The sequence below is a fragment of the Ochotona curzoniae genome, unplaced genomic scaffold, assembly GCF_017591425.1.
Source record: "Ochotona curzoniae isolate NIBS_2020 unplaced genomic scaffold, NIBS_Ocur_1.0 contig_2688, whole genome shotgun sequence".
Taxonomy (NCBI): domain Eukaryota; kingdom Metazoa; phylum Chordata; class Mammalia; order Lagomorpha; family Ochotonidae; genus Ochotona; species Ochotona curzoniae.
The window spans coordinates 4,599,486-4,611,508 of NW_024465553.1; the positions used below are offsets into that span (position 1 = coordinate 4,599,486).

General features: G+C 47.5%; 1 protein-coding gene across 4 annotated transcripts in view; it reads right to left on the reverse strand.

Annotated features, from left to right (window-relative positions):
- Positions 1–2,355: 2,355 nt before the first annotated feature.
- AK7 (adenylate kinase 7) overlaps positions 2,356–12,023 on the reverse strand; it is a 47,286-nt gene continuing 37,618 nt past the window's right edge. For 2 of the 4 annotated variants that reach the window (XM_040975098.1, XM_040975097.1), the window contains 5 exons: positions 11,930–11,998; positions 8,198–8,395; positions 5,998–6,218; positions 3,676–3,834; positions 2,356–3,046 (listed from right to left, as the gene is read on the reverse strand). In XM_040975098.1, coding sequence (XP_040831032.1) covers positions 3,008–3,046; positions 3,676–3,834; positions 5,998–6,218; positions 8,198–8,395; positions 11,930–11,998 — 686 coding nt within the window. In that variant the 3' untranslated portion in view covers positions 2,356–3,007. The remainder of the gene's footprint in view (positions 3,047–3,675; positions 3,835–5,997; positions 6,219–8,197; positions 8,396–11,929; positions 11,999–12,023) is intronic. The other 2 variants (XM_040975101.1, XM_040975100.1) reach the window with 1 other exon arrangement.

Here is a 12,023-nt window from a genome sequence, read left to right on the forward strand (position 1 = left end):
GGTCTTGAACTGGTGCTCACGTGAGGTGCCAGTGTCACAACAGGCGGTGGCTTAATCTGTTGTACCACAGTGCCAGCCCGCTTTCTTCCATTTTTCTGCTGATTTCATGTTTTAATACAGGCAGCAATTTTTCTAATTTTCGGTAGAAAGGTCTTACCCATCTTCCTTAGAGAATGCATAGCCACCTCACTGCAGATGGCACCGAGTCTGTGCATTCAGGAAGAGGTCTGTCCAGAACACAGAGCAGTTAGCAGTGATGGACCTGCCTGCTCAGACTTGGAAGGGGGGGCACAAAAATGACTTTCAGAGGCCTTCACAGTGATGATTGGGTTGAACGGATCAAACCAGAAATATGAAAAATCGCCTTAAAGAAAGTAAACGCTCCCTAACTTAAAAGGAGAAAGAGTGACTACAACCATGGAGGGGAAGAGGAAAGCTCAGGGTTCCAGCGGTTACAGTGATTCCACGGGAGGCCTGGGAGAGCACCGCTGCTTGTCTGGCAGGTGCAGCAGTGATGGGTGAGTCAGGCTGTGTCCTGGGGGCAAGTTCCTAAGCATCTCGGCTCATTTGGCTTCTTACACAGTGGATGAAGTGGGTACAAGGGTCGGTCGTCTGGGCCACTGTGGTTCTTTGGATCCACATCGAACCTTCACCCAGGCTTTCGTAGGAGACAGTGAAGGAAGTCGGCGTCTTGGGGTCTTATCTGCACGCCGAGCTCATGTGCCTTAGCTTGCATGGCTGGGGGCTAACCGCCACAGCAAGTTAGCCTAGATGAACGCCATTTAATGTGGCCTCCCGGGGCCCTCAGGTAAAGTGTCCCGTGACAGCCTCATGGAACCATAGACAGATTGCGGACTTCACTGAATGGTTGGACACTCAGATGAATTCTATTTAAAAAAAGAAAAAGATATGCAACAGTATTTGATTAAATGGCATTCACTTGTTTGTGAATGTGTGTTGATTGTACCCAGAAGTTGTGTGTGTTTTTAGTCCCCAGCTTCATGGCACTTGCATGTCAGCGGGGCAGACAGACAACAAACATGGATAGAACGGTGTTTGCTGTTAGCAAAGGGACGAAACCTGGATGGCAAGGAAACGAGGCATCGGGAAGGCCACCCCGAGGAGCTGAGGCACGAGCCAAGTGAGAGCGTCAGACCTGCGTGTGAGCAGAGCTTTCTCAGCAAGGGCCACAAGGAATGCTGTGAGAGCAGCAGCTAGAAGGAGCCTGCATCAGGGGCACAGGCCCAGGTCAGGGGCGCAGGCCCAGGTCAGAGGCACAGGCCCAAGTCAGAGGCACAGGCCCAGGTCAGGGCTTTGCTAGGGATGTTAGGAGAGACAGACCCAGGAGGCCTCTGCCTGAGCTGACTTAAGTTTTAAGGAGATTGTTGTGGCGGCCATGAAGAGCATCCTTCCAGGAAAGGGCAGGGCAAAGCGGGGGGGAGAGCAGTGGCCCAGGTGAACCACAGGGGCGTCTGTTCAAATGACTTAGGGGCAGGTGTTGAGGTGTACTTGAATGTTCACAGCAGTTCTAGTCAGCACTCAAAAACAAGGTGAAAACAACCCAGATGCCGATCAACGAAACGAGTGATTGAACAAAAAGTAGCGTATCCATATCATGGAATATTATTTAGATATAAAAAAGGAATGAAGCACTAATACACACTACGACATGAAAAAAAAAAAAACTGAGCATGTTAAGTAACAGAAGCTAGACACAAAGACCACATAATTGCATGATTCCATTTGTATAAGATGCCCGAGCCTGGCAAAAGCATAGAGCCAGAAGCAGCGGAGTGCTTGCTAGGAGCCAAGGGCAGACAGGAAATGGGCATTCCATGAAGGGTGGTGAGAAAGTTCCGGAGCCAAACAATGAGAGTGAATGGACTTAGTGCCACGTCCTTTACAATGTGTATGTTCTGCCACAATAACAAATGCAGTTATATTCAGGTTTCATTATTTAAATGAATGAATCAACTCGATAGGCCATTTATTTTTGAAATTTCAATTTTTATTTTCTTCAAAAGTAGACAGAAAGAGACAGAGACCTTCCATTTGCTGTGTCACATCTGAATGCCCACCGCAGTTGGGGCTGGGCCAGGACAAAGCTGGGCACTCGATGCTATGTGTGGCACGTGCTGCTGCCACCCTCCCGGGGACAGCATTAGCAGGAAGCTGGCATGGGCACTAGAGCCAGGACTCACAGCCATGCCTAACATGTCGGGGGCAGCAGCTTAGCCTGTGGTGTCACCCTCCCACGCCCCTCCCACCGAGATACCACTTCAATAAACCCATTTCTCATATAGGATAACTCTAGGATCTTTATAAGATTGTTTAGAGCAATAAAGACCATAGGGATTTCTATTTTGTGACCATATTTTATATAAATTGGTTTGTTGAAATTATCCAGCAGCTCTCTAATTACCACAAACAAATTATTCATTCATTCTCTTGCATAAACTTTTTGTCACTAAGTTTCCAGTTGTCTGACTCATTGGCTGCGATTCTGACCCTTAACTCAAAAGCAACATTTGTAGAAACCAGTGTCTGGCTTCCTGTGACTCAGCAAAGTGTAAACCATTCTAATGTGTTTCCATTTTGAACAACAAAGGTAGTGGAGCCCTAACAAGTCATGTAAATTCAGTAGCTTACATGTTAGAATTAATATAGAGTCTGATTTCCTTTATGCTATACATTGAATTACTAAAAGCATTAGCATGCAGAGGCAGAACACTGAGAGCAACTTAAGGAATGACTAGCAAACGAGTATTTTTCCCATGGGCTAAGAACCTGCATCTTATCAATTCACCTTCCAAATATAGTCATAAGGAGCTACTCATTTGTTACCACATAGCTTGTTATAATGTTTCTACTTTATGGAATACTTGCTTACAGAGAAAAAAGGATTTTCCAAAAACTGAAAAAGCATTTTGAAAAACATTTTTGAGATTACAGTGTTAGGTTGATTTCCAGCTCTTTAAAAGGTACACGATAAAATATCTTTACAGTTTTACTGCATTTCAGGATTGTTCTTGAAGAGATATTCTGCCTACAGTTGATAGGGGAAAAAAAAGGCAGTAGTTCAGAAGATGCTGTTAGTTGTATATTTATTTATAACATTGTTCAACAATTAAAAGTAATATTTTCTTTACATTCAATTTAATAATAAAAATTGTATTATAAACTATTAATGCATCAGAAGCTATTCTCCAAATAATCAGGCACGTTTTCTCTATGTTGACTAGTTTTCTAAGATTCAAACAAATTTTATTTTCTAATATCTTTTTATTCTTTCTAATTTTTAAAGATGTATTTATTTTCATTTTACTTGAAAAGGAGAAAGAGAACCCTCCCATCTGCTGGTTCACTCCCCAAATGCCTAGAACAGCAGGGCTGGGTGAGGTTGAAGCCAGGATGGATCCACATCCAAGGTTCCCATGTGGGTGCCAGGGACCAGACCATTGAGCCATTACCTGCTGCCTGCGGGGTGCACATTGGCAGGAAGCTGGGTGGGAAGCAGGATTGGGACTGAAACCGAGACAGCCCAGTGTGGGATTTGGGTGTTCCAAGCAGCGACCTAACCTCTGCCAAATGTCTACCCTCACCCAACTGATATATATAAATAAATATATATATATACACATACACACACATATATATTTAATTTTAATCTCTTACCAAAAAATCAACAGGATCATCAGGTCTGACTTTACAGCACTCGTTCAAACCTTGCATGAGAGTCGGCATCACGTGGCTCATTAAATAGTTTCTCAGCGGGATGGTCTGGGCCTCCAACAATTCTCTTTCTTCTCTTTTCACTTCCTCCAGTCGCTTATTCTACAATGCAGTATTTGGAGGTGGGGCAAACAGCCAGTCAGCCAGGGAAGGTAGGACACTGAGCCCTCATCCCAGAGGGCGGGGCAGCCGGCCACTGCTGGGAGTGTTCCCCACAACACGATAAGGGCACAGAGAAGGCGTCAGTTGTGTTATCACAACTGCCTAGTCTCCTAAAAATGAACTGGGTCACTTTTTGTACCACAGTCATTTCTAGCTGCCCAAGTAAATGCAAGGTTAAAAAAGCACAGTGTGGGAAGAGTCTTAGAAGTGGTCTGAAGGTACTAGTATATTCTGTGCTCAGTAGGTCCTCCTCTCTGTTGAGAACAATAATTCCAGATTTCCTTTGGGAGCTCTCCCCTTCTCAGCCTCACAGTCTGGTTGGGTGGGACTTAAACCCATCAGTTCAGTCCATTTGCTGGCCAGGGGTATTAGGATGGACACAGCTGGTGGAGCCTACAAATAGTCCCAATTCCAGAGGACAACAGAGCAGGGACAACCACTGGCTCTTGGTGATGTCATCTGGCCTGCCCCACCTGCACGGCTCTGGTATATGAATCCATCTGTTTCCTTCATCTCTAAGCCATTTTGAATTTGCTTTTCTGTCACTTGCAAGATCAGCCATCCTAACCGACAGTGTTTGCTTCAAAGGAAGCCCTTCTCAGCAAGACAACAGACTCGGAAATCACAATGAGAAAAAAAAAATGCATTTAGCTATATAGAAGCGTAAACCTTTCCTGTCGCCAGAGAAAAACACCATAGATAATGCTAAAAGACAAAGGATGAATTGGGAGAAGCCATTTGTAACAGGCTATGATGAGGACACTGCATGGTGGCACAGGTAAACTGTGCCATGTTTTCAGTCACCACGCCAACCTTGCGAAGTGCGTGTGTGAAGGGTGAACTCCAGCAGCACAGCTGGGGATCCCACGTGGGGCTCTTCCAGGTTTTACTACATGATTCCGTGAGGAAGTCTTACAAAATTTTAGAAAGATCACGGAGACATGATAGGAAACATAAATGCCTAACAAACTGGAAAACGTGTTGAATTTGTGTCTGGAGAATTTAGTGTTTAAAGCAACGAGACTGTTTCTGTTGATCTGTTTGACATGTGTGAATGGATCTGGGAAAGCAGGCAGGAGTGGACTGATAGAAACAGCCCCAGGGTCTGCCTTTGCTGGCACGTGGCTTAGCTTTTGTGGTCCTCATTTTGGGAGAAGGAGGGTGGGGAGAGGACAGAGTGGAGATATATGCATCAAAATCTACACAACCTTTAGGAATTTGCACTCATAGATTATCAAAGCATTCAAGGGCATACATAACAACTTCTCACTTCCTCCCTTCCATAAATATCTGCTGGTTCCCATTACCTTCCAGGTACTGTTGTAAACATTGGAAATATGGTAGAGAACGACGTGGACCAAGAGCCCTGTCATGAGCTTAAACAATGTACAGGAAAAAGACAAGAAGCAGGTGAATGCTACCTAGTCTGTCAGAATCGCTGCCCAGAGCAGAAGTATGAAGGGTAGAAGGGGCACGACCTGTTGTGGGAGAAGTGGGGGTCGGAACCTGCGATGACCAGGAAAAGCCTCACTGGAAAGAGAACCTTTAGAAAATATGCAAATCCTGTGGATGGTGGGAGAAAACTGGGAAAGATGGGAGTAGGCAGGGCATGAGGTACCTTGTGGCCACAAGGAGTGTGGGCTTTTATCTTTCTGAAGGGTTCGAAGTAGAGAATGGCCATGGTACAACTGTGCTCTAGAAGGCTCAGCTGGCCAGTGTGGGAAGAGACAGGAGGTGGACAGAGGTGGACTGAGTGCCCACTGACTGAAGGAATCTCCAGATGGATTTGAATGCCCTTTCTGGAAGCAGGGACCCAAGGATTTGGGGAGGGAGCAGGAGTGGGCTGAGGTTGAGCACAGAGGACACAGAGGCAAATGGGGGGAAACCAAGTCTCCTTTCACACTCCACATGAGGCGAACTGTGGCCCTTCTGTGACAGGTGCATCATCACACCTCCAGACACATTACGCCAAAGCCCAGGGCCTTTTTCGATGGTGCACAGAGCCAAAGGCAGACCTGAGGGGGTTTCTGTGCCCTTTCCTTAGGGTGGGGTTGCGGACTCCCTTCCCAGGCCTTGCTGGGCACCTGTGTTCTCAGCACTCACCCACTCCTCCCAGCGAGCGATCTTCTGCGCCGTCTCCACAGCCTCCTGGTGCTCACGCTCTGCTTCCTCAGCAGCCTCCCTGGCCAGGCGTTCCTCTGCAGCCTTCTTCTCCTCTTCTGCCTTTTCCTCTTCTGTTAAACCATAGTTCCGGGGCTTTCCGATCTCCTTGATGAGCTGCTTGATGGCAAGTCTGTTCTGAGCATCTTCAAATTTGCCTACATCTTTTTAAATGCCGGAAGAGAGGAGATCAACACACATTTAACATGCTAGGTCTGCCTGCAGTGGGCTGGGAATCTTTACTACTATAAACAAGATAATATGCTCTGCCACTGGGTGCCCTTTTGTAACTGCCAGGGTCTGATAGCCATGGCTAGGAAGAGCTGGGCTTTGGTCTATAAGTATTCAAGCAAAAACTAGAACATTCCGTTCAAGGACTTCCACAGAAGCAAGTCCTGCCCCTGTTGGAGGCTGCTTGGGGTGTCAAGTTTCTTTCCGGTAATTGTTTCTGTGATACATTTCCCATTCCTAAAAACATTCACTTGGTCTGCTGGAATAAGAAGTCCAGACTCCAGGATCTCTGATGAATGTGATTGTCAGGATGAAGGAAGAGGAAGAAGAGAAGAGGAGCTTAGTTAATGAACACTGACTTCCTCACAGTCACGGTGATAGCAATTTGTCTTTAAAAAAACCTTATTTTTACTGAAAAGGCAGATCAGATTTACATAGAGAAGGAGAGACACAAGATCTTCTATCCACTGGTTCACTCCCCAAATGGCTGCAATGGCTGGAGCTGAGCCAATCCAAAGCCAGGAACCAGGAACTACTTCCAGATCTCCCACATGGGTGCAGGGTCCCAAGGCTTTGGACCATCCTCTGCTGCTTTCTCAGACCACAAGCTGGATGGGAAGTAGAGCAGCCGAGACACAAACCGGCACCCATGTGGAATCCTGGCACTTGCAAGGTGAGGATTGAGCCATTGTGCCATGCATGGCCTGTTATAGCAATTTCTACACTGTTCTCATGAGTGGGCATGGATGTTCTACATGGAGCAGTGTGCCGTGGACACCTTTTCGTACTGAGCCTTCCTCCTGCCTTGGTCCCACCCCTACCACTGCTATGTTAATTCTCCACATCGGTGTGACTTTTACCTGGCTCAGTGACACCACCGCACTCTAACAGGGCAAGGGGAGAGAAGGAGGACCAGTGCACTCACTGCTGCTGGTGAGCAGAAGCAAGACCTGAAGAGAGACTGGTTGCACTTGCCACCTCCTCATTGCCTCACCTCTGGCATTTAAATGAGTTTCCCCTGATTCTTTTGAGTCATGACAGCGTTGACGTCACTAAGTGCCCAAAGATGTTTTTTAATGGAGAATGTGCTCACAGGGAACGATTTTTCCCTCAGCCACCTTCTGCCTTGACCCTGCCTGACTGTACAGAAAACCGAGGACAAGCCAGAGCTGGAATCAGCTGAGATCAACCTCCTGCAGACTCTATCCATTAGCTCTAAGCCTTCCAACACTCCAAGGTCCAAACACTGTCGCATCTGGCCCTGGTGGGGATCTGGTAAACTTCCACCAGGCAGGTGGTTTGGTTGTTTCTCTCCAAACCCAGAGGAGGAAGAAGCATCAGGGGTCCAGAAAACCAGAAAGGAAGTTCAGGAGTTCACCAAGCCCAAGGAGTAAGAAACCAACTCTCAGTGCTGCCCAGAGTGATGGTGCTGAAGATGAGGTTGATGCAGGATCATGTTGGCCCAGTGCTTGCCATGTGCTAAGCTCTGAGTTATGTGTTTACAGGAAACGAGCAGGAATCCGATGAAGAGATATTTGCTTTTCTGGGTAGCTGTGGGAGTGAGCTGCCCAGGCTTAAGGTCAGGAGAGGGTCTGTGAACTGTGGTGCTCCAGGCACAAAATGCTGCCCCCAAAGAACCTGGGCAGAGGTGGTGGCAGCCCATGCCCACTTCTCTAAGTGCCCTTTAGGAGTCTGCCAGCTGGGTGTCTGAGTCCATAATCTAACCAAAGGTTTTCATATAAATAAGAACACCCTCCCACCTCCAAATCCCTCTAGCAAAGTAGCCACCCAGGAGGAGGCTTATGCTCCCTCTGCACCCCATCCCACTGGTCCTCAGCCCCACCCTCTCAGATGCAGGCTGCAGAGGGGTTCTGGCTGTCAACACTTCGTAATCCTTGAGTTCATTTCATACCAATATGAATTGGGTGGATCTCAATTTCGTCAAAATAGTTGAAAACTGTCTCATCTTCCGTGTTGATGTCCCGGTAGTTGCTCAGTGCGCGGAGGAAGCGGTCCTGGCTGTAGTGGGTCCCTGCCACAATGCTCTCTGGCAGATTCATCACCCGTTCCTTCAGGAAGTCATCCGAGGCGTCCAGCGCACACACAAACTCTGGGGAGAGGAAGGGTGGTGGTTGGCACGGCAGCACCACGCGACCAACCAGCTAGGTGCTGCTGGTAAACACCAGAGCCACTGCTAACCAAAACATTTTTGGCCCAGCTGGGACATCATGTGGCCCCTAATGGCCTCTTTTTCTGCCTTTCTTGGTGAATCAGAGCATACAAATCACTCATTTCTAGAAACCACTGCGTGAGGTACTGAGTTGTATTTTCTGCGATCACTTACTTTTCCCTCCGTTTCTTACGTTCTTCCTTCTGCTCGCTGCATCCTGCTTTCCAGAAAAAGAAGCAGGAATTGTATCCGGCACATCACTAATGAACCCCCTGGGATGTCCCCATTTTCCTAGCCCAATCTGCAGTGCTGGACCAGGCCACCCACTGATTTTCCAAATTCATAACTAATGGGGCTCCCATTGGGTTCCTGTGTCCATGGATCCAGCCGGTTCTTCACTTGATGCCGTGGGCTACAGAAAGAACACCCATGTTCAATGCGACACAAAGACGCTCATTTCTTCATGTTATAGGACAGGGCCAATGAATGTTAAGTGAATGAGAGATCAGAGTTGGTGGTTGAGGATGGTCAGCGGAATAAGCTCTCCAAGGAGCATCACTGTTCTGGGGCTTTACCGACAGCAGGCCAGAGAACACAGCACAGAGACCCTGCACCTGCACAAGCTCTGTCAGGCTTGGGCCTCACTGGACTGTAGTGGTAACATCGTACTCACGGCAGAATGCCAGTCTCATTTACCTGCCTCTTCAGAAGCTTTCCTGTATGGATTACTCAGGTGAGTACATTGGAAATAGCGCAGAAGAAAGGCGACAAGTGGAACACGTGAACATTGTCACATGTGGTGGCAACAGACCCAGGAGCATGTGTGTGAATGTTGTCTGTCATGTAGAACACGGGTTAACACTGTCTGCTGTAGTGTTAGCAGTAAAAACAAAGGCGGGGACTGAGTTGGTAGAACAAGATTCTGTAAATTCATGGACTCTGATACCACTGCTGCTCTGAGCGACTTGATTTTCCTAAGTAGCTACAGTATGAGAAAGGAGACAATTAGGCCTCCAAATGTGGGTGTAGAACTTACAGCAAAGGGATGTCAATGCATTGGGAACTGGATCCCTGTAAGCTTTATGAGATGCAAACATTCTGTTAGCAATCCAAGAATGGCAAAATGTCACTCTTTTTTTTTTTTTTTCCCAGAGTGATCAGGAGATGGAAGATTTCAGCTAATCAAATATTGCCAATAGTGAGTTACATACGTGGCTTTCCAATTTTCAAGAATTAATTTTTATTAAATAAAAATCTGATAAAATACACATCCCATTAGATTTTTTTAAAAGTTCCTTCTTTTTGTAATTCAGACAGAACTTTTAGAGTTGCAGTTATCTCAAGGTGATTACTCAGAGCATCTATGGTTCTCACCATGGCCAAGCACGGACAGCGAGTGCTAGGTCTACTCCCTTCATCCCACTCTCACGCGCCAAGCCAGTAGTTTGCCCTGCTCTGAATCATGGCCAGCCAGCTCCCAGCAAGGAGGAGCCACGCCCACTGATTCTTCACTGTTGGTTCTGCCCTGCTCTCGCCTTTCCTGTAGAAACCCCCAAAGAAGCTCTGACCTGGCCTGCCCTCGCCTGTTGACCACGCCTGGTGCCCTCCGGGCAGCCCTGTGTAGTACAGTGTGCCCCATTCTCTTGGGAAATGTAGGTCATACATTTTCCAGCAGCACTGACCACTTGGGCGCCTCCGTGCATTAAAACCCCATCGACCCAATGAAGACAATGCTCTCCGGGCTTGTGTCGTTGGCTTATTTGTTTTCAGAAGGCAGAACATAATTTCTGGAAAGTGTAGTTGAACAAGAACAGACTGAACATTCCAAGTGGATGATATCAGTCATGTTTGGACTGTGTGCCACGAGGGCAGGGGGCAGCCGAGTGGCTGAGTAGGCATCACTTCACCTCTCTTTTCACTTCTGCACCTTGGCAATGGGCTTCACTCCTTACATATATCTGCCTAGTGAGGGGAGAAGACTTGAGTTTCAACCCCCTTCCCACTCCAATTTTCCAGTCACACGGATGCACACATTTGGGCTGTGTGAACACAGGTGTAATTCCTGCCCAGCAGGATGGAGGCAGGAGTCAGTGAGTTCACAGCTCACGCAGTGGCTGGCGTAGGACATGGCGTCATTAGTTGAGCTGAATGGTGCCCAGACACCTGAGCAGAAGTGTTAGAATTGACCATGAAGTCTGCAGTGAGAGCATACTGCTCACCAAGGAACCGTTCTTGTAAACTGCAAGACTTGGTTATTTAGAATGATCAAGGGTTTTTTTTTTTCACCCCCTTAATATTTATTTATTTGAAAGGCACAGTTAGAGAAAAGAGAGGGGGGAAGGATAGATCTTCCATCTGCCGACTCACTACTTAAATAGCCACAAAAGTTGGGGCTGGGCCAGGTTTGAGCCAGGAGTCCAGAATGTCATGTGTCTTCCACTGTGGCTGGCGGGGGCCCAGGCCTTTGGGCCATCATCTACTGCTTTTCTCAGGCACATCGGCGGGAACTGAATGAGAGGCAGAGCAGCCAAGACTGGAAGCAGCATTCTGACAGGATGCCAGCATTGTTGCAGGTGGTAGCTTAACGCACTGTGCCACAATGCTGGACCAAGAATAAGCACATTTTAAATATTTTCTGAGGTGTTTGCCTGAATTGGTGGGAAATCTGAGACAGCCCATCCCTTTGGCATTTCACATTTCTGCCACTGGTTGCAGAGCCTACAGGCAAACACTGAATACCTATCTCCACAGAGGTTACTGTCTGATGGGCTTAGGGCTTCTGGAGATGTCTCTGAAAGCTCTTCCTGAGCAACAGCTGACTGCAGCCACACACTGACCCCCGCGGGCCCCTGCACTCTTGGGGTACAACTTTCTGCTGAGGTGCTGGAAGCCTATCTTGGGGTCCGTATCTTTATAACCATGCCTCCTGCAAATCGCGGCCTCTTGCACAGTCTGTGGGATGCTCCCAGGAGATGCCGGGCCGGGCTCGGTAGGTCCCATTGCAGGGGCCGACTGCTTCTGCCTTGTTCTCAAGAGTATACTGAAAAACCCTCGTGTCAACACAGGAGAGAGCGCACCTGCCCGGGACTTGACAGTGAACCAAAACGTTGAACCCTAATTCTGGACCTGATGCCTTCGGGAAAGGTGCTGGCACTGCCGGCACCCGGGGTGGAATGGGGAAGTGTGGAAGGCCAGCCCTGGCACCTCGCTGGCTGGCTGAGAGGCAAGCGCCACAGGCAGATGTGTACTCTGGCTTCGATCCACAAACAGCCCAGACTGTTCTCCAAGTGATGTCTAGCCCTTTCTGAACTTTCATACCCTTATATTTACTGCGCTGTGCATTTCTCCAGTTTGCAAGTTGGAACTTCAGTGAATATTTTGTACTCTTTTGTTGTTACCTTTTTTCTTTTCCACCAAAGCTGTCAAGTAGCACACATTGATGTATGATCTCAGAGAGAAAGACCTTATGCTTACCAGGTATAATTAATTTATCAAAAGGAAATATTTTGCCTCTAATTTCTTCTTCTTCTTCCTCATCTTCCTCTAATAAAAGAAAATAAACATTGTC